Raw genomic sequence first — 20,643 nt, 5'->3', positions numbered from 1 at the left:
ATTATCAGTTCTTGGCTATATCATCAGCTTCCCTGTGTGTTTACAGTAGGCATGTAAAATGTTAACCTGCCTTAACTGTTAACCCCTAGGCCAGCCAGCTGGAGTGGCTCCAGCTGCACCACCTGGCCAGAGCAGCCCCAGCTGGTTTACTATTTAAACGAAATATTTTTACATCATTTAAACGGTTTACTTTTTAAACGGTATTTACATCCCTAGTTTACAGCTCACAAACATTCACTATGCCTTTTTAATAACTCTCTCAGAATGACAATGACAACTGATTTATGCAACTGAATATGCTTCCCAAAAAGAGCTTATGTAGCTTTCTAGATTAAAGCACAAAAATATAAAGTTGGGATCACAGAGAAATTAATTTTCAACATTGATTTTTGCATCTTGAATCTTCAAATCCCCAAAACATGTCATTTGAAGTCTTGAAAGTAGATCAATAACATCAATAATCTCCACAAATAACCAAATCATCATCAAAATGATCAAGTCAGTGAACATATGAAGCTGCCAGCTAACTGGGTGCTAAGTTAATTATTTATCTTCATTTTTATTTCAGAAAATAGAAACTCCAGTAGACACCATTTCACAAATAACGACAGATAGTTCACTGGAAAAAGATATTTTCTCCAGTTACAAAATCTGAGGGAATGTTTGTTTAGTACCTTTCAAAATCCCAGACACTTTTAAAATCCAATTACATTAGCTCACATAGGTGATAAAGCTACTCAGACATGGAATACAACAAAAAAATCCGTGGACAGATGGAGTTTAATATCTATTCCTCAACACTATTGATATAGACAGTATTCAGCTAAAAGCAAGAATTAAACTGAATAAGATACTCTTGGATTTAAATAATAAAGTATTACTTAGTTTTGAGAAAATTAGAATAGATGCATGCAAATGGAGAAAATGCAACATATATGTTGTCTGTACAAAGTACATATTGGCGTATTTTGTATATATCTCCTATATGCCTTGGATCATTAGCCTGAAGTTGTCTTTAACTAATGCTTTTCCTTAAGAATCTAGACCAAATTTCCAAAAGTGATTTTGAGTGCCCAACTTGAGCCTCTTTAAAAGGGGTCTGATATTCAAAGGGCAGGTGCTTAATACTTTCTGAAAAATCAGACTCCTTTAAAGCGTCTTAAAGTGGGCATCCAAAAACCACTTTTGCAAATTCATACCATACAAAACGTAAGACGGCCTATACATAACTGATTAGGAATAGTCCTTTCTCATGAGTGGGAATGAATCAAATGCAATATAGCAGTTAACTCCTATTTTCTCCTTTTAATTAAATATTAAAATAAATTCTATGCCTGTGATCATTACTACAGGTACTAACCAGTTTACACTGAATTGTCCAACACCATTATATTGTAGTATTTCTATAAATTTAAGATTACTTTTCAAAATAACTTTTTAGAAGATTCACCAGATAAAGTCTACATAGAGCTGAATGAGAAGAAATAAATAGATCACATCCAGATGGCAGGGAAGATGTTCTCATATCTTTTATACACATTTTCTAACACAGGAAACAAGCATCCGTGAACTGAGTTTTGAAAATGTACAGGTAACTCTTCCAACTGTGTTAAGTGCTACAGAAGACCCTTAACTGAATAAGAGTTTTCAAACTTCAGTAAAAATATGGAGACAGTCTCAACATAATTATACAAACTAGGGGTTACATATTCGTATAAAATAAATACCTCCATTCAATTACTTGCCTGTAATAAAGCTCAGTGCAAGAAAAAAAGACAATACCCATTCTTACAACCTAATTACTCTTTTACTAGAGATTAATATTCCATTTTTTAAATATTGATTTAGTGATATATTTAATATACACATTTTAATGAATTGCAGTTATATTTTACATAATGATTGTTCAGGGGTGGGGAGAGGAAGAATCATAAATGGAATTTATTCCAATTCCAGCGATGAAAAAAAACCTAGTAACTAAAGCAACTTTATAGAGTCATATGGTAAGAGAAGTATCATAACATCAAGAACAGTCCACTTGGCAAGAATTTTAAGACCAAGTATTAAAAAGTGGCTTTAAAAAAATTGCATCTACAAGCTTTTCCATAAACCAGTACATTTTGCATGGGTATTTCCATTATTTTACAATTTCCAGGTAAATTATATTTGTGTGAAAACTGAGAGGTCAAAAGTCCAGCTACCTACTACCTACCAGATTACATGTGTAAATACAGTTTGCATGCACAAAAATATTTGTGAAAATGAATATATCCAGGAACAAGAGTTCCCTTTTAACAGTTTGACCCATTTAGTCTTTGGAGTTACTCCAGGTTTACACTTGTGTAAATGAGATAAAAAACTGGCACTCCACGCTGAGTTTTATGGACATGACAATAAAGGAAGGAAGGATATTTTGGAGCAATCTTGGATAATCACCAGGGGACAAATTTTCAGACAGCCTTTAACAAGAATATTCACAATTTTTCATACATACCCTTTCACGTGTACAAAGTCTACAATCCAAATTTAGAAACCACTTCTAAAAAAATGTGACCTTAGATCATTTACTGTACTGTGACACCTGCCTTTTGACTGCTTACATGGATGAAGGGATCTTGTCATGGTGCGTGATCCTGTTCCACTGAAGTCGATGGGAGGTTTCTGTTGACTTTTATGGAAGCAGTCTAAGAGCCACGGTAACTTATTTTGGAAAAATTTTCACAGTTTTCACTTAACCTCATAAGAATCTTAAATATAATGGCTGATATTTTCAAAGTAATTGAGATCATTCACGGCCTGAACTTGCACTTATTATGGCTAATAGCAAAGCTCTTGCTGACTTCAGTGATACAGAATCTGGCTCTTAGATATATCTTCCATTAAATTTTAATCAACTAATTTCTAATTTTAGTTTATACATGAATTCTATTATTATTTTCAAACCAAAAGAGTATGCACAACAGAAAATGTTTTCATAGTTTCTGAAAATTTTATGTAAGTATATTCTACAACAGTAAAAAAAAAAATCAAACAAAGAAAATAACTATTCAATAACTCAAAATTTAAAGGCCTTAATTTAAACAATATGTACTTCTACAATATCAAGATTTAAATTCTATTGTAAATACCCCATCTAAATAATAATGGTGCCAACTGAACCAAACATTAATCCATGCATTTCCAGTCTTTCAAAATTAATTGGGTGACAAATGATTTCATTATCTAGCTCTAATTGCTTAAAAAGGCATGTAATAGATCAGCTGCAAAACCAAAGACATCATCTTACCATGGCATTGTTTGAATTGGTTCAATAACCACTTCTTCTAGAAAACAAATGAACAACAGCTGTTTCAAGTTCTGATTTACTTAATACAAATTCTGATTTTCAATTCTAAACTTTCTTTGACTGTGACAGATATTGTAAAATGTTTCAAAGTTGCAAATAAAATTTGCACTGCTAAACTACTCAAAAACTTGCTTACTGGATTTTTTTTAAATCATCAGGGAAAGCTAACACATAATAAAAAAAAATTTTTTCTCCCCCCAATACTAAATCATTATTAGGTCACTTACCTTTTGGACCAAACACATGTAATCTGCCATTTTGTCCATTCTTTTGGTCCTAAAATAACAACAATAGTAACATTAAAAATGAAAACCACTGTAATTACTTAAGACACGCATCCCGTATTTATGAGGGTTCTTGCAGTGATGCAAATTCCCAGTAACTTTAACAGAATTCCACACCAGGATTCAGAATTGGAGCTTTGAAATTTCTTCACCACACATACGAAAATTTCAAATAGCAGTAGCTATTGTTTTTCAATAGCAATAGCTAAATAAAGAACAAAACACATCAATTGCCCATGAAAGAGATGCCGAAGTAAATCCTATGGAAAACTAAGTCTTACCTCTATGGTATCTATCCTTTCTAAACAGTTCTGCCTAGTAGAAAACATAGACATTTGTATTAACACATATACTCCTTGAACACTGGAATTTCTGTTTGTTCAAGTGGACACGTGGTAGCAAAACAAAATGAAATATAATAAATCTGGAAGGCACCAAATTCTTACACAACTGCAATTACTGCAACAATTACTTAATCTGGCCTCTAAAGTCTGACTCAACAAAAAATACCCTGGCCTTTTCCCGGGTTTGTACTAGCCTAGGATGCTGGGTTCGCCATTAGGGCCCACACCCACACTAGAAAGAATTATAACCAGATTTACGATCTGATTCAGCAAAGCACTTAAGCACACACTTAAGTCCATCCCCTATTCTGTAAATCCCTTATGTTTTTACTACTGAGCTCACTAGGACTTAAATATATGTATTTAAGAGCTTTTCTGAATTGGAATATTAGTAGATACAAAACGCTTTCAGCTGCAATGGTATTACTAATATTGTAAGTAAGCTATTTAGTGTAGATAGGGCACAGGTGATTACAATATGATTTCAGAAAATCTTGTTTCTCTGTTGTGAGCCAACTTTCCTCAGTATAGGTTAGCCCTTATCTAAACTAGGACTTTTTATACTGTGTAGCACCAGTACACCTCCACACAGCAATGATGTAACCAGGTACAGGCATTTTAACCCACAGAGTGATTTTTTTAAAATGTCCAATTTACACCAGTCTTTTCACCATTAGAGATTCATTAAAATAAACTTGCCATGCCCTGCACTCTACGACTCCCTAATCTGGGTCCATCTAGTCCTCTTTTTTCTCCACTCCTATTAAAGTCATGCGGTTGGACCTTGTCAAGGTTCCTTCCCCACTCAGAACTCTAGGGTACAGATGTGGGGACCTGCATGAAAGACCCCCGAGGCTAATTCTTACCAGCTTAGGTTAAAAACTTCCTCAAAGTACAAACTTTGCCTTGTCCTTGAACCCTACGCTGCCACCACCAAGCGTGTTAAACAAAGAACAGGGAAAGAGCCCACTTGGAGACATCTTCCCTCCAAAATATCCCCCCAAGCCCTACACCCCCTTTCCTGGGGAAGGCTTGATAAAAATCCTCACCAATTTGCATAGGTGAACACAGACCCAAACCTTAAGATCTTAAGAACAATGAAAAAGCAATCAGGATCTTAAAAGAAGAATTTTAATTAAAGAAAAAGTAAAAGAATCACCTCTGTAAAATCAGGATGGTAAAAACCTTACAGGGTAATCAGATTCAAAACATAGGGAATCCCTCTAGGCAAAACCTTAAGTTACAAAAAGACACAAAAACAGGAATATACATTCCATTCAGCACAGCTTATTTACCAGCCATTTAAACAAAAGGAAATCTAACGCATCTCTAGCTAGATTACTTACTAACTTAACAGAAGTTCTGAAGAGTTATGAAGAGCATTCCTGATCTGTTCCCGGCAAAAGCACCACACAGACAGACCGAACCTTTGTTCCCCCCCACCCCAGCTCTGAAAGTAACTTGTCTCCTCATTGGTCATTTTGGTCAGGTGCCAGCGAGGTTATCCTAGCTTCTTAACCCTTTACAGGTGAAAGGGTTTTGCCTCTGGCCAGGAGGGATTTTATAGTTCTGTACACAGAAAGGTGGTTACCATTTCCCTTTATATTTATGACAGACCTACACAAGAAAATTACTCCAGAACTAGCAGGGGAGACATATCTTTGGTCTGTTAATGGCTAAGAATATTTCTTTAAGCTTCTTTACATTTCTAAAACTTATCTAAGAGACAACAGGTGGCAGACAGCTCCTGTTCATTAAACTACTGTGGAAGGGAGGAGGGAGCAAGAGGAGTCAAATAATGTTTCTGCTGTCTGGCGTCGAGAACAAATATGTACAACACCCTACTCCTATGGAAACTTGCATGGCATACTATCGCTGACAAATAGAGGAGATAGCTCGCAGCTTCAGGAGTAGCCTCTGGAGCTGTGCAACACAGAGAGGTCAGAATTATTGTGGGCCAGAAGCCACCTTGATAGGGACCTAATCAATATGGGACAGTCTCAAAATGTTTAAAAAAACAGAATAAAACAGTCTCCTTTGGGCTGGGAACAGGTATGAGTTAACTGAAAAGATACATTTTTCTCAACCAGAACTAAGCATCACTAGCACAAATCTATAATATTCAAAGTACAAGATGTGAATTTAACTGTTAAGGAAATGCTTGAAAATATGACATTTTACAGTCATATCACAACAATTATAATAAATGCTATATTTAACCTTTTTTTATCTTTCACAATGTGCCCTTTTTGTATTAAAATTTTGATTTAACCACAGGGCATGACTCCTCTTGTGCTTGATCAATTTAATGCAATAGAAGAACCTTTAATATATGAAATGGTAATTGAATGTAACACTTTGTATTGTATCATTGCAAATCACAGTAAACAAATAAAACAATCCATTTTATATATATTATGGTTTTGGTACAAACTTCCAAAACCTAAAGAAGGAAGCTTTTTGGCCCCAAAGATTGCATATTATTATATACTGAGCCAATGAAAACTCATTTCACTTACTTTTAAATACATATAAAGGAAAGAATAGACCAGGGATCGGCAACCTTTGGCCCGCGGCCTGCCAGGGAAAGCTGCTGGTGGGCCAGACAGGTTTGTTTACCTGCAGTGTCCGCAGGTTTGGCCAATCGCAGCTCCCACTGGCCGCAGTTCGCCTTCCCAGACCAACGGGGGCTGCGGGAAGGGCGGCCAGCACATCCCTTGGCGCGCACTGCTTTCCGCAGCCCCCATTGGCCAGGGACAGCGAACCACAGCCAGTGGGAGCTGCAATCGGCCAAAGCTGCAGACGCTGCAGGTAAACAAACCGGCCCGGCCCGCCAGCGGCTTTCCCTGGCAGGCCGTGGGCCAAAGGTTGCCGATCCCTGGAATAGACCAATAGATGGTGGATGTGGGAGGCCATCAGCAGATTGCCTTGACTCTTCCTCTACCACCAGGTCTCCCCAAATTCACACAACTCACATTTCTTTACAGCTTGCCTCACACAACAGAAAACTTCTGGAAATTTTTTGGGGCCAAGACTGCGTCTTTCTTTTCTTACCTTGACATTGTCAAGCAGGCTTCCAGAATAAATCCATCTAAACAGAAAGATGTACATGATGTATTAAGCACAACACAGAACAGACCATGTTTTTTCAAACTGTATATTTTTCTATTCACAATTAGTTCATTATCAAAGTGTACAGTTAACGTTGGGCTGACAAAGGTTCTATATATATACCAATGTAAATTGCACTTGATAATTATTAGTGAGCCTATAAGAAAATGGCAGAGAGTCCTGTGGCACCTTATAGACTAACCGACGTATTGGAGCATAAGCTTTCGTGGGTGAATACCCACTTCGTCGGATGCATGTAGTGGAGATTTCCAGAGGCAGGAAATTTCCACTACATGCATCCGACGAAGTGGGTATTCACCCATGAAAGCTTATGCTCCAATACATCGGTTAGTCTATAAGGCAGGAAATTTCCACTACATGCATCCGACAAAATGGGTATTCACCCACGAAAGCTTATGCTCCAATATGTCGGTTAGCCTATAAGGTGCCACAGGACTCTTTGCTGCTTTTACAGATCCAGACTAACACGGCTACCCTTCTGATATAAGAAAATGGTTTATAAAACCAGACAACAGAAAATTTTTGAAGCACTGAATATTTCAAAACACTGAGCTATTAACGGATTGCTAAGATGTCAATTTATACATTACATTAGCACTTTTCACTTTATATATTAATTTTCTCCTTGACTTTACCTGGGTGTTCAAAAATCTCTGATACAATGCCATTTTTAAAAATGTTTCTGTATTATCTGTCTTCTTTTCCTTTATATATGGAGGACTGTAAATGTTACATAGAACAGACTTAGTGTTGGTGATGTGAGAGTAACTCAAGAATCTTATCTTTGTACATTTCCTTTTTGATATCAAACTATTGTAAAATATAATTTTAAAAAATTAAATTACAATTTTCTTAGTTTAATTATAATTCATTTGGTAGCACTCATCCTTGGACGAGAAGACTGTGGGTCCAAATTTCATACTAGAATTAGGGCTTATAACCAGTGCTGAAAATGCAATTAAGGATACTGTACCTCTGATGAGACATTAAACCAAGGTCCATATTGTCTATATCACATGGCTATCCAAGTAGAAGTTAATCACATAGAACTTTTAGAGTCAGGGATAAATCCCGTGGTCTTGTCAACATTCCCCTCCTCAGCTATAAAACAGTCTAAGTGTACAGTATAAGGTAATATGAATCTTTGTTGAGTGCATAATGATCACTAATTTTTCTTGTTCTGCATAATGTTATTGTAAAACAATTTGGGTGCATAAAGCCAATTTATATTCAGTTTTTCTGGAAAGTTTAAAGACCAGACCCTGCTACCATATAATCAAGGGCAAATTCCCATTGACATCACTCAGAGGACACCTAAAATATTTTTCACAAGTTACATTTATTCAGTAGACTAAAGGAGATTTTTAAAATCTTGTGAAGTTCTATTATTCTGTATGGTCTTCCTTCCTTTCTAAAGGTTTTAGAACTATTTGTTCATTAACACTCTTCTGTGAATGAATGTAGATCAAATTTAGAAAACAGCCAGGAAGAGACGTGAAAGCCAGGAAGAACTGTGAAATACTGTAGTACTCTAGAGTAACATCTACTTAAGCATACTCAATGGAGTCCCTGGTCATCAATGGCATGTGCTCAATGGCTTGCCGTACATTCCAAATATTTTATAGTGAACCATTGACTCTATGCTGAAAGGACAGAGTATGCATGGTATAGACGATCTAACGTATTCACCAACTGCCAACAGAAGACATTTTAACAACCTTCTTTCCTTCTGAATAATTATAAACCAGAAATAGGGCCAGTTTTCTTTATAAAAAAATTGTGTGTATCATTATATAAATAAATACAGACAATTAAAAACCTTTTGGGATCACTGAACCAAAAAAACTACAGCAAGATGACTTTATAAATGTAAGAGGTATGTACAATTAACTGAATAAATACAGATTGTTAGACAGTTCATTTCCAAAGTTTGCATATGGTACACGGAGTTCCAGTTTTATGACACAGCCAGGTGTGCAGTACAGTTTCAAAGGCCCAGTTGCAGGAAGGGACTTAGGTGTTGTGATGCTGATCATTGTAGCACCTAACTTCTAGGCTTCTAGAAAAATCACAAGAACAGCACTGTGCTCCACAAAGCCTGAGGTAGGCGCCTAAGCTCCTATACAATGAATGGGGAGAGATAGGAGCCTTAGACTGTGATCTTCAAAGCCAGCATACTAGGTGGGGAGCCACCGAAGCCAACCAATGGGCAACATCAATCAGATGTGTGCTAAAACCTGTCCGTCTCATGGAGATAGGTGCCTAAGTCTAGGGGGCAGGGAGGTGCCTATCTCTGCTTGCAATCCACAAACCAGGGAAGACAGGCATTTGAAGCCTAAGTCACGTGCAGGGGCCCAATATTGTAGACTTACTCAGAGACTGCCTACGGGATCGGACCCTTCAGGTGAGTTCATACAAAACAGACGGGAGGAGGAGGAGGAAGAGGACGAGGACCACCTCCCTTACACCCTTTTGCCTAGCAGATAGGATACTCACCCAGGAAGTGGGAGGCCCTCAGTTCAAGTCCACCCTCCTTCTGAGGAAAAGTGATTTGAACAGATGTGTGTTATAAAATATTCCAACGTGGGTCTCCCTCAAATCCTGCATGTTGAAGTTGTTCCACTTCTATTAAATAATTGAATAATTAAATATTAATTGGGACAGGGAAAGCTTTACAATGCCTCATGGTTAGGGCAGTCACCTGAGAAGTGGACAATCCCTGTTTAAATCCGCTGTCCCTCTCAGCAGGAGAGGGGACTACGTGAGTAGCCTATCCACGAGTTTATAAGGGAATTCCTCCTCCTCCGACCCCAACTCCTGGCTGTCTTGTGTGAACTCACCTGAGGGGCCAGATCTGTTAGGTGGCCTCTGCTCATGCCTACCGGATCAGGCCCCCACACACAACTTAGGCAGCTGAATGACTATCTTCCCCAGTTTGTGACTTGCTCTGGAACTCAGGCAGGAGATACGTGCCCAGGTAACTAAAGCATGCACACTGAAGCCTGACTCAGGGAGGAAATGGGCGCCCAGCTGCCTAGTGAGACTGCAGCACACATGCTCAATGATAAAAGCTTAGGTGCTGAATGAGTTGAGGCATGTCAAGGTTCCTTCCCCACTCTGAACTCTAGGGTACAGATGTGGGGACCTGCGTGAAAAACTCCTAAGCTTACTTTTACCAGCTTAGGTTAAAACTTCCCCAAGGTACAAACTATTTTACCCTTTGCCCTTGGACTTCCACTGCCACCACCAAACGTTTATCTGGGTTTATTTTTATTAGGAAAGTGTTGTTTGGAAACGTCTTTCCCCCCAAAATCCTCCCAACCCTTGCACCCCACTTCCTGGGGAAGGTTTGGTAAAAATCCTCACCAATTTGCATAGGTGACCACAGACCCAAACCCTTGGACCTTAAGAACAATGAAAAAGCATTCAGTTTCTGAAAAGAAGGATTTTAATAGAAGTAAAAAGTAAAAAAGAATCACCTCTGTAAAATCAGGATGGTAAATACCTTACAGGGTAATTAGATTCAAAACATAGAGAATCCCTCTAGGCAAAACCTTAAGTTACAAAAAGACACACAGACAGGAATATCCATTCTATTCAGCACAGCTTAATTTCTCAGCCATTTAAAGAAATCATAATCTAACACATATCTAGCTAGATTACTTACTAAATTCTAAGACTCCATTCCTGTTCTGTCCCCGGCAAAAGCATCACACAGACAGACACAGACCCTTTGTTTTCCTCCCTCCTCCCAGCTTTTGAAAGTATCTTGTCCCTCATGGTCATTTTGGTCAGGTGCCAGCGAGGTTATCCTAGCTTCTTAACCCTTTACAGGTGAAAGGATTTTTCCTCTGGCCAGGAGGGATTTTAAAGGTGTTTACCCTTCCCTTTATATTTATGACAAGGCACCTACAGGGTTAGAAGGCAATTGAGCAGGAGTTTTATGGATAACAGCGGTGCCTGAAAATGGGACTTAACTGCCTAAGTACCATCGTGGATCACACCCAATTCATGATCTGAATTTATGTTTTTACCGTGAGGAGGTGTTGAAAAGATTTCCCTTCATTTTTAATTTGAAACTTGGGAGCAGGATTGGGAATTCACATATGTATTTCCATACTAAGTCTCTAAGCTTGTTAGCAGATTCTTACTCCTTAGTCTGTGCAATTTCCTGGAAAGCAGAGATGTGAACTACATAATTCACAGGATAACACCACTAAGTAGATCCACATCACTATACTGCTAATAGCTTTGAAAAAGTGTGAATGTGGCCACTCTGAAAGACAAGCTGCAAATATGAGGGACATTTCTTAAAAAAATGAAAAAAAAAACCCTTCAGTTTGAGAAAATAAAAACATCTGGATGAAAAAAATATGCTTACTTATGATTTTACAAGCAAATATAATAGCTACAGTTTTTTAAATTCAAATGTTGGAAATAATAACACAATTCTTCACTTTTAAAACAATTGTATTAATTGATAACTTATAACAAGTACCGTCTGGTCCAATCACTTCCAGCATTCCAGAGACCTGAAAAAATTGACAGGAAAAAAATTCAAGTTATCTTTAAGAAACATTTTATTTTATAGGGACAGTAAACAAATTTGTTGGATGAATATCGATATTCATCCGACTAGATAATTCTTCAAAATGCTCGTTTAAACAGAATCAGTTAGTCTGTTATGTGACAAGCTTTCTATATGCTACAAATTGTCTGATTGCATACCACACATAGATGTCTACAACTTTTCTTCTGACTCAAAAACAGAACTATTTGTGAAAGGGATTGACATGAAGTATATAAAAATATATTCCTGTGACACACAATTTCCTAACTGTACGTTAAGCAGCTACAAAAATCCCAATTCCATATAATGACAGTAAAAAAGATCAGCTCTCCAACTCCTTAACTGGTAGTGTTTGTGGATCCCTGGTAGCAGTCACCCAATGCCTCTCTCCCCTATTTACTAGTATGGGTTTTTGTGCTCCCCCAATCTGCTATCCCCTTTTGAAAAAGGGTTCTACTTGGCCAGCTGTATTTCTATTGTTGTATTTGGTCACTGGTGTAACAGAGTCGAGAATCATACACAGTGAAACTTAAGAAATCATTGGGAAAAAAAAATCTGACAGTAGACTTCTTGGCATTTTTATACACACCCTTCTCAGAGGAGAATTTAGCACTAAGTTCATCAGATAATTATGTAATTGTACACCTATGTTTTTCTAAACAAAATCGTGTGAATTCAGTGCTCATCAAAACCAGTGAAAGAGAGACTTCAGTCTCCAGGGCTGTCAGTCTGGGATAATGACAGTAAAAGCTTTCCTATATTGCCCTGTCAATATGGCACTAATCTGATTTGAATGGACCATCTCTATGGGTTGGAGGGTAATGCATTCTTCATGCCCATTTAGTCCGTGGCTTTACTGCTGAAACTAATAGTAATTATGGTGATAATTTTTATGATGTGGATACTTTATCACTAGTAGCCACACTGAGAACACCAAACACATCTCATGCAGCCATCAGATGGTAACTTCTCAAGCACTAAGGGTATGTCTACACTACGAAATTAGGTCAAATTTATAGAAGTCGATTTTTAGAAAGAGATTTTATACAGTCGATTGTGTGCGTCCCCACTAAGCGCATTAAGTCGGCGGAGTGCGTCCACAGTACCGAGGCTAGCGTCGACTTTCAGAGCGTTGCACGGTGGGTAGCTATCCCACATTTCCCGCAGTCTCCGTTGCCCATTGGAATACTAGGTTGAGCTCCAAATGCCTTATGGGGCAAAAACATTATCGCGGGTGGTTTTGGTACAGGTCATCAGTCACCCCTCCCTCCGTAAAAGAAATGGCAGACAATCGTTTCGCACCGTTTTTCCCCGTGCGGCCGCCATACTGCTTTCAGCATACAGTGCTCTAGGTCTGCAAACCATAGTCATCGAAAGACCGCTTCCACTGCCACTCTGCTCTCCTGCTGCTATGAATCCACCTCACAGATCCTCTATATGACCATCGTCATCCACCGCTTCCGCTGCCACTCTGCTCTCCTGGTGGTCTCGCAGGTCCTCTGACTGTCGTCATCCGCCGCTTCTGCTGCAACTCTGCTCGGCTGCTCTTGTCTTTCCATACCACGGGAAGCATGCAGCCCGCTCAGCTGTTGTGTTCTGGCAGCAGACGGTACAGTAGGTCTCCAAACTGGTCATCCAACCACCACTTCCCCTGCAACTCTGCTCTCCTGCAGACGCCATACCACGGCAAGCATGGAGCCCGCTCAGATCACCGCGCAGTTATGAGCATTGTAAATACCTCGCGCATTATGCAGTATATGCAGAACCAGAACCTGCAAAAGCAAGCGAGGAAGCGATGGCAGCGCAGTGATGAGAGTGATGAGGACATGGACATAGACTTCTCTCAAAGCATGGGCACCGGCAATTTAGCCATCCTGGTGGCAATGGGGCAGGCTCATGCCATGGAATGCCGATTCTGGGCCCGGGAAACAAGCACAGACTGGTGGGACCGCATAGTGTTGCGGGTCTGGGATGATTCCCAGTGGCTGCAAAACTGTCGCATGCATAAGGGCACTTTCATGGAACTTTGTGACTTGCTTTCCCCTGCCCTGAGGCACAAGAATACCAAGATGAGAGCAGCCCTCACAGTTCACAAGCGAGTGGTGATAGCCCTCTGGAAGCTTGCAACACCAGACAGCTACCGGTCAGTTGGGAATCAATTTGGAGTGAGCAAATCTACTGCGGGGGCTGCTGTGATCCAAGTAGCCAATGCAATCACTGAGTTGCTGATATCAAGGGTAGTGACTCTGGGAAATGTGCAGGTTACAGGGGATGGTTTTGCAGCAATGGGATTCCCTAACTGTGGTGGGGCGATAGACGGAAAGCATATCCCTATCTTGGGACCGGAGCACCAAGGCAGCCAGTACATAAACCTAAAGGGGTACTTTTCAATGGTCCTGCAAGCACTGGTGGATCTCCAGGGACGTTTCACCAACATCAACGTGGGATGGCCGGAAAAGGTACATGACGCTCGCATCTTTAGGAACTCTGGTCTGTGGGAATGGCTGCAGCAAGGGACTTACTTTCCAGACCAGAAAATAACCATTGGGGATGTTGAAATGCCTATAGTTATCCTTGGGGACCCAGCCTACCCCTTAATGCCATGGCTCATGAAGCCATACACAGGCACCCTGGACAGTAGTCAGGAGCTGTTCAACTATAGGCTGAGCAAGTGCAGAATGGTGATAGAATGTGCATTTGGACATTTAAAAGCACGCTGGTGCAGTTTACTGACTCAGTTAGACCTCAGCGAAACCAATATTCCCATTGTTATTACTGCTTGCTGTGTGCTCCACAATATCTGTGAGAGTAAGGGGGAGACGTTTATGGCGGGGTGGAAAGTTGAGGCAAATCGCCTGGCCGCTGATTATGCACAGCCAGACACCAGGGCGATTAGAAGAGCACAGCAGGGCGCGCTGCGCATCAGAGAAGCTTTGAAAAACAGTTTCATGGCTGACCAGGCTACAGTGTGACAGTTCTGTTTGTTTCTCCTTGATGAAAACCCACCCCCTTGGTTCATTCTACTTCCCTGTAAGCCAATGGCCCTCCCCTCTCCACTTCAATCACTGCCTGTAGAGGCAATAAAGTCATTGTTGTTTCAAATTCATGCATTCTTTATTAATCTGTCACACAAATAGGAGGATAACTGCCAAGGCAGTCCGGGAAGGGTGGGGAAGGAGGACGGAAGGACAAGGCCACAATGCACTTCAAAACTTACTGAATGCCAGCCTTCTGTTGCTTGGGCAGTCCTCTGGGGTGGAGTGGTTGGGTGCTCGGAGCCCCCGTGTTTTGGGGCATCTGGGTGAGGAGGCTATGGGACTTGGGGAGGAGGGTGATTGATTACACAGGGGCCTCAGTGGCAGTCTGTGCCTTTCCTGCACCTCAACCATACACTGGAGCATATCAGTTTGATCCTCCAGTAGCCGCAGCATTGCATCCTGCCTCCTCTCATGACGCTGCTGCCACCTCTCCTGTTGCTCCAGCCATCTATCCTCTCGCACGTCCCTCCAGTCCTCGTGTTCATTTTGTGCTTTCCTGGACTCTGACATTGTCTGCCTTCACGCATTCTGCTTGGCTCTTCCAATGCGGGAGGACTGCATGAGCTCAAGGAAAATTTCATCACGTGTCCGTTTTTTTCACTTTCTTAACTGCGCTAGCCTCTGGGACGGAGATGCTAGGGGCAGCGTTGAAACATTTGCAGCTGCGGGAGGAAAAAAAAGGGAGAGTAAAATTGAAAAAGACATATCGGCCATTTAAAAGGAGGGGCTGATGTTTTCAAGTTAACGTGCAGCATAAACCCAGTGAAACCCCCCTCACACCCAATTCTCTGGGATGATTGCTTCACCCCTCCCCACACCGCGTGGCTAACAGAGGGAATGATTTCTTTTCAGCCACAGGCAAACAGCCCAGCAGGAATGGCCACCTCTGAATGTCCCCTGAATAAAATTCATCTATTTCAACCAGGTGACCATGAATGATATCACCCTCCTGAGGATAACACAGAGAGATAAAGAACGGATGTTGCTTGAATGCCAGCAAACACCGGGACCACACGCTGCCATGCTTTCTTATGCAATGATTCCAGACTATGTGTTACTGGCCTGCTGTGGTAAAGTGTCATACCGTGGGGGACAAATTAAGGCTGCCCTCCCCAGAAACCTTTTGCAAAGGCTTTGGGAGTACCTCCAGAACAGCTTCATTGAGATGTCCCTGGAAGATTTCCGCTCCATCCCCAGAGACGTTAACAGACTTTTCCAGTAGCTATACTGGCCGAGAATGCATCCCAAGTCTTCAGGGCAAATTAATCATTAAACACGCTTGCTTTTAAACAGTGTATTATATTTACAAAGGTACACTCACCAGAGGTGCCTTCTCCTCCTTCAAGGTCCGGAAGCCCGGGTTGGGAAGCTATTGGCTCCAGAGCGATAAACAGTTCCTGGCTGTCGGGGAGAACGGTTTCTCCGCTTGCCTGGCGTGCACTATCATCTTCCTCATCCCCAAAATCCTCATCCCTGTTGCGTGAGACTCCCTTGCAGGAGTCCACGTACAGGTATGGTGTAGTTGTAGGGGCACCCCCTAGAATTGCATGCAGCTCATCATAGAAACGGCTCTGACCCCGAGCGGGTGTTTGCCTCTGATTTTTTGGTAGGCTTGCCTGAGCTCCTTAAGTTTCATGTGGCACTGCTGCGGGTCCCTGTTATAGCCTCTGTCCTTCATGCCCTTGGAAATTTTTTTAAATATTCTGGCATTTCATCTTTTGGAACGGAGTTCTGATCGCACGGATTCATCTCCCCATACAGCGATCAGATCCAGTACCTCCCGTTCGGATCATGCTGGAGTTCTTTTGCGATTTCTGGGACTCCACGGTCACCTCTGCTGATGAGATCTGCAAGGTCACCTGTGTTGATCAGCTTGCCACAGTGGCCAAACAGGAAATGAAATTCAAAAGTTTGCGGGGCTTTTCCTGTCTACCTGGCCAGTGCATCCAAGTTGACAGTGCTGTCCAGAGGAGTCACAATGGAGCACTCTGGCCTCCAGGAGCTATCCCAATACCGTCAAATTGCGTCCACACTACTCCAAATTCGACCCGGCGATGTCGATTTCAGCTCTAATCCGCTCACTGGGGAGGAGTACAGAAATCGATTTTAAGAGCCCATTAAGTTGACAAAAATGGCTTCGTTGTGTTGACGGGTGGAGGGTTAAATAGATCTAACGCTGCTAAATTCGACCTAAACTCGTAGCGTAGACCAGGGCTAAGAACACGAGCTGTAATGGACTGATGCTGTAGACATGAACATTTCTGTACCTCAGTACCAGTGACCTGTGCCAGCCAAAATGTTTTAAATATGCATACAATGGAACTTACCAAATCCTATAGTCTACAGTGTAAATATGTACTTAGGTTCAAAAAAATAGCTGATTTTTTTTTCTTATAGAAATTAAGCACCTTTACAAAGGTTACCACTCACATTAACAACTTTTACCTTTGTTTTAATATACAAAAAAGGGATTTCAGTGAAGTCGGGACTATTCATGTGTCAGATTGTACTTTAAACTAAATTAGCTTTCAAGTTATACAAGCATATTTTTACATGCTTTTGAAACCAGCAAACCCATATATTTCATTCTCAGCTTTAAAAAGTTTTCTGTTAACAAAAGAAAAAAATACCTTCTTTAGACTTGGTATACCAAATTTCTGCCTAGGAGTAGGGGAGATTTTACAGAAAAATTACAAAGTTCTGAAAAAGAGAGTTTTATAATGGAAGCGCTGACACAATCTTAATTCTCAACAACATGAACTGTGATGATATAATATCAGATACTAAAAACAAAATTAGGCCTAACAAGACAGTGCAATAAAAATGTCTTGATGTCAAGTGGCTTTCACCAAGATATTGAGTAACTGTATGTAGGATTTACAACTGTGCAGGATGCATTCCTGAGATCCTGATTGCTATATGCACATCTGAGATATGAAGGATATTTGCATCAGGTGTCTTGTGCTGAATTCTTGAAAATCCTGTCTATCAAAAAAATGGGGAGTTAACGTTTGAAAATAGAAGAGCCAACAGGTAGTTTCAATCCATGCCACAAAAGCAGATGAAATTTGACAATTTACATTTAAAAAGTACCATAAATTATTGGAGTATTACCAAGACTACATTTAAGGTGTGTGGGGAGACTTTAAAGAACAGGAAACAATAAATAATTCATATAATAAAGTATATAGAGCCTTACACAACCCAGGAAGATCAAAGTCAAAGATAAATTCTACTCTTGATTAGGACAGCAATTACTAATGCCCATAATGTGCGTGCATTAGAAGGCAGAATTTGACACTAATTAAGCCACAAATCACTTCTATGAGTAGGGACCTACCAAATTCACGTTCCATTTTGGTCAACTTCACGGTCATAGGATTTTAAAAATTGCAAATTTTATTATTTCAGCTATTTAAGTCTGAAATTTCACAGTGTTGTAATCGTAGTGGTCCTGACCCAAAAGAGAAGGGGTTCCCAAGGGGGTTGTGCTACTGGTACCCTTACTCCTGCACTGCCCGGTGCTGCCTTCAGAGCTGAACAGCTGGAGAGCAGCGGCCGTCAGTCGGGAGCCCAGCTCTGAAGGCAGAGAAGTCACCAGCAGCAGCGCAGAAGTAAGGGTGGCAATGGTATGGTATTGCCACCCCTTACTTCTGCACTGCTACGGGGGTGGGGGCGTGGGGGGATGTGCTGCCTTCAGAGCTGGATGCCCGGCCAACAGCGGCCACTCTCTGCCCACCCAGCTCTGAAGACAGCACAGAAATAAGGGTGGCAATACCATGACCCCCCCTAAATTAACCTTGTGACCCCCCCCTGCAACTCCCTTTTGTGTCAGGACCCCCCATTTTGAAAAACACTGGTCTCCCCCGTTAAATCTGTACAGTACTGTATAGGGTAAAAGCATGCAAAAAACAAAAACTTAATTTTACCTTGGGGGCTGCAGTGGGCAGCCGGGTGGGGGGGGAAGAATCTCTTACCTTAGGGGCTGCAGTGGGCAGCCCGGGGGGGGGGGCAGGGGGGCAGAGGAAGAATCTCTTACCTTGGGGGCTGCAGTGGGCAGCCTGGGGGGGGGGGGGGGGCGGAGGAAGAATCTCTTACCTTGGGGGCTGCAGTGGGCAGCCGGGGGGGGGGGGGGGGGGAGGAAGAATCTCTTACCTTGGGGGCTGCAGTGGGCAGCCTGGGGGGGGGCAGGGGAAGAATCTCTTACCTTGGGGGCTGCAGTGGGCAGCCTGGGGGGGGGGGGCAGGGGGGGCGGAGGAAGAATCTCTTACCTTGGGGGCTGCAGGGGGCAGAGGAAGAATCTCTTACCTTGGGGGCTGCAGTGGGGGGCCGGAGGGGGGAGAATCTCTTACCTTGGGGGTTGTCGTCCTGGGAGTCCCTGGGGCCCAGACCACATCACACCTGGAGACAAAAGCAGGGTGTTTAGAAGCAGGGGCCGCACCCCCCAGGCACGGAAAGGCGCCGGGAAAGAAGCAGCAGACCCGCTACCTGTTCATATCGCAGGCCGAGCGCGCTGGCGGGGTGACCGGCTCCCTCTGCTAGAACCGGAGCGCGGGAGCCAGGCCTGGCTGCCGGAGCGTGACCATGGCAACAGCAGCGCCGAGGCGCGGAGCCCAGGAGAACAGGGCCCGGCCTGCAACGCTCCGGCAGAACTAAGGGTCCGGGCCGGCTCCGCCCGCGGCCTCCCTCTTGCCGGGGGGGCACTCCCGAGTCTGGGGGCGGGCAGCGGGGAGCCCAGCGCCTACTGCTCCTTCAAACCGGCAGGCCCCGGATTGTCTCGGGGCGGCAAAGCAGCGCGTGTGCGGCTGGCTTCGCCGGCGGCGCTTCGCCCTCTTGCCCCGCGGAAGGCACCAACACTGACTCTCCAAAACATAGGTTGCTCATGGATATGAAAAAAACCACACCCCTGATCAACCAGGGTGGTCAACTGTCTAATCTCCCAAACCCAACCCCCCTTGCCCCACCCCTTACCCCAAGGCCCCGCCCCTTCCCTGAGGCCCTGCCCCTGCTCACTCCATCCTCCATCGCTCCGTCGCTCGCTCTCCTCCACCCTCACTCACTTTCTCCAGGCTGGGGCAGGGGTTTGGGTGCAGGACGGGGCTCCAGGCTGCGGGGGGGGGGGTGGAGGTGCAGGCTCTGGGAGGGAGTTTGAGTGCTGGAGGGGGCTCAGGGCTGGGGCAGAGGGTTGGGGTGCAGGAGTGTGTGTGTGTGGGTTCTGGGAGGGAGTTTGGGTGCAGAAGGGGGTTCAAGGCTGGGTCAGAAGGTTGGGATGCAGGAGGGGATGCAGGCTTCGGCTGAGACTGGGGATGAGGGATTTGGGGTGCAGGAGTGGGCTCAGGGCTGGGGTGCAGTGTGCAGGCTCTGGGAGGGAGTTTGGGTGCAGGAGGGAGCTCAGGGCTGTGGGCTGGGCTCTGAGAGAAAGTTTGGGTGCAGGAGGGGGTGTGGGATGCGGGCTCCAGCTGGGCAGCGCTTACCTGGGGCAGTTCCCAGAAGTGGCAGCATGTCTCTGTGGCTCCTAGGTGCAGGCAGGCGCAGCCAGGCCTGCAGCTTCCATTGGCCGCCATTCCTGGCCAATGGGAGTTGCGGAGTTGGTGCTCAGGGTGGAGGCAGCTCACAGAGACACCCTGGCCACCCCTACCTGTGCCTAGGAGCCACAGGGACATGCCACCGCTTCCAGGAGCCACATGGAGCCAGGGCAGATAGGGAGCCTGCCTTAGCCCTACTGTGCCACCCCCGCCGACCAGAGTTTTGACCTATTAAAATCTCCCCGATTGCTTTCAGTAGCAATCGGGAGATTGAGGCTGATTCCGGGAGACTCCCAGCCAATCTGGGAAGGTTGGCAACCCTATGAGCAGCAAAAGTTTCACCGGCATAAACGCTTGTGTGCATAGCGCTACGTTGGCTGGAGACGCTCTCCCACCGATATATA

The 20,643-nt window shown here is 43.1% G+C and overlaps 1 protein-coding gene and 1 long non-coding RNA gene across 11 annotated transcripts in view; both read right to left on the bottom strand.

The window, feature by feature from the left end:
• ERICH2 (glutamate rich 2) overlaps nucleotides 1-19,667 on the bottom strand; it is a 44,867-nt gene extending 25,200 nt beyond the window's left edge. The window contains exons 1-7 of one of the 10 annotated variants that reach the window (XM_027819121.3): nucleotides 19,203-19,667; nucleotides 19,067-19,115; nucleotides 11,605-11,638; nucleotides 7,029-7,065; nucleotides 3,912-3,945; nucleotides 3,574-3,622; nucleotides 3,287-3,323 (exon numbers count right to left, since the gene is read on the bottom strand). In XM_027819121.3, the coding sequence (XP_027674922.1) occupies nucleotides 3,287-3,323; nucleotides 3,574-3,622; nucleotides 3,912-3,945; nucleotides 7,029-7,065; nucleotides 11,605-11,638; nucleotides 19,067-19,115; nucleotides 19,203-19,210 (248 nt within the window). In that variant the 5' untranslated portion in view covers nucleotides 19,211-19,667. Of the gene's footprint in view, nucleotides 1-3,286; nucleotides 3,324-3,573; nucleotides 3,623-3,911; nucleotides 3,946-5,133; nucleotides 5,150-7,028; nucleotides 7,066-11,604; nucleotides 11,639-19,066; nucleotides 19,116-19,202 lie in introns of those variants that run through there. The other 9 variants (XM_037912803.2, XM_043525451.1, XM_037912801.2 and 6 more) reach the window with 9 other exon arrangements.
• On the bottom strand, nucleotides 15,323-16,227 carry LOC119567399. The gene is made up of 2 exons (XR_005227399.2): nucleotides 16,036-16,227; nucleotides 15,323-15,376 (listed from the first exon to the last, which is right to left on the bottom strand). It is a non-coding gene; the product is annotated as an uncharacterized LOC119567399 (long non-coding RNA).
• Nucleotides 19,668-20,643: the final 976 nt, after the last annotated feature.

This window comes from Chelonia mydas, chromosome 11, assembly GCF_015237465.2.
Source record: "Chelonia mydas isolate rCheMyd1 chromosome 11, rCheMyd1.pri.v2, whole genome shotgun sequence".
In the NCBI taxonomy this organism is placed as follows: Eukaryota; Metazoa; Chordata; order Testudines; family Cheloniidae; genus Chelonia; species Chelonia mydas.
Note: the sequence above shows the minus strand (reverse complement) of the source record. Positions and strands in the feature narration are given on the sequence as shown.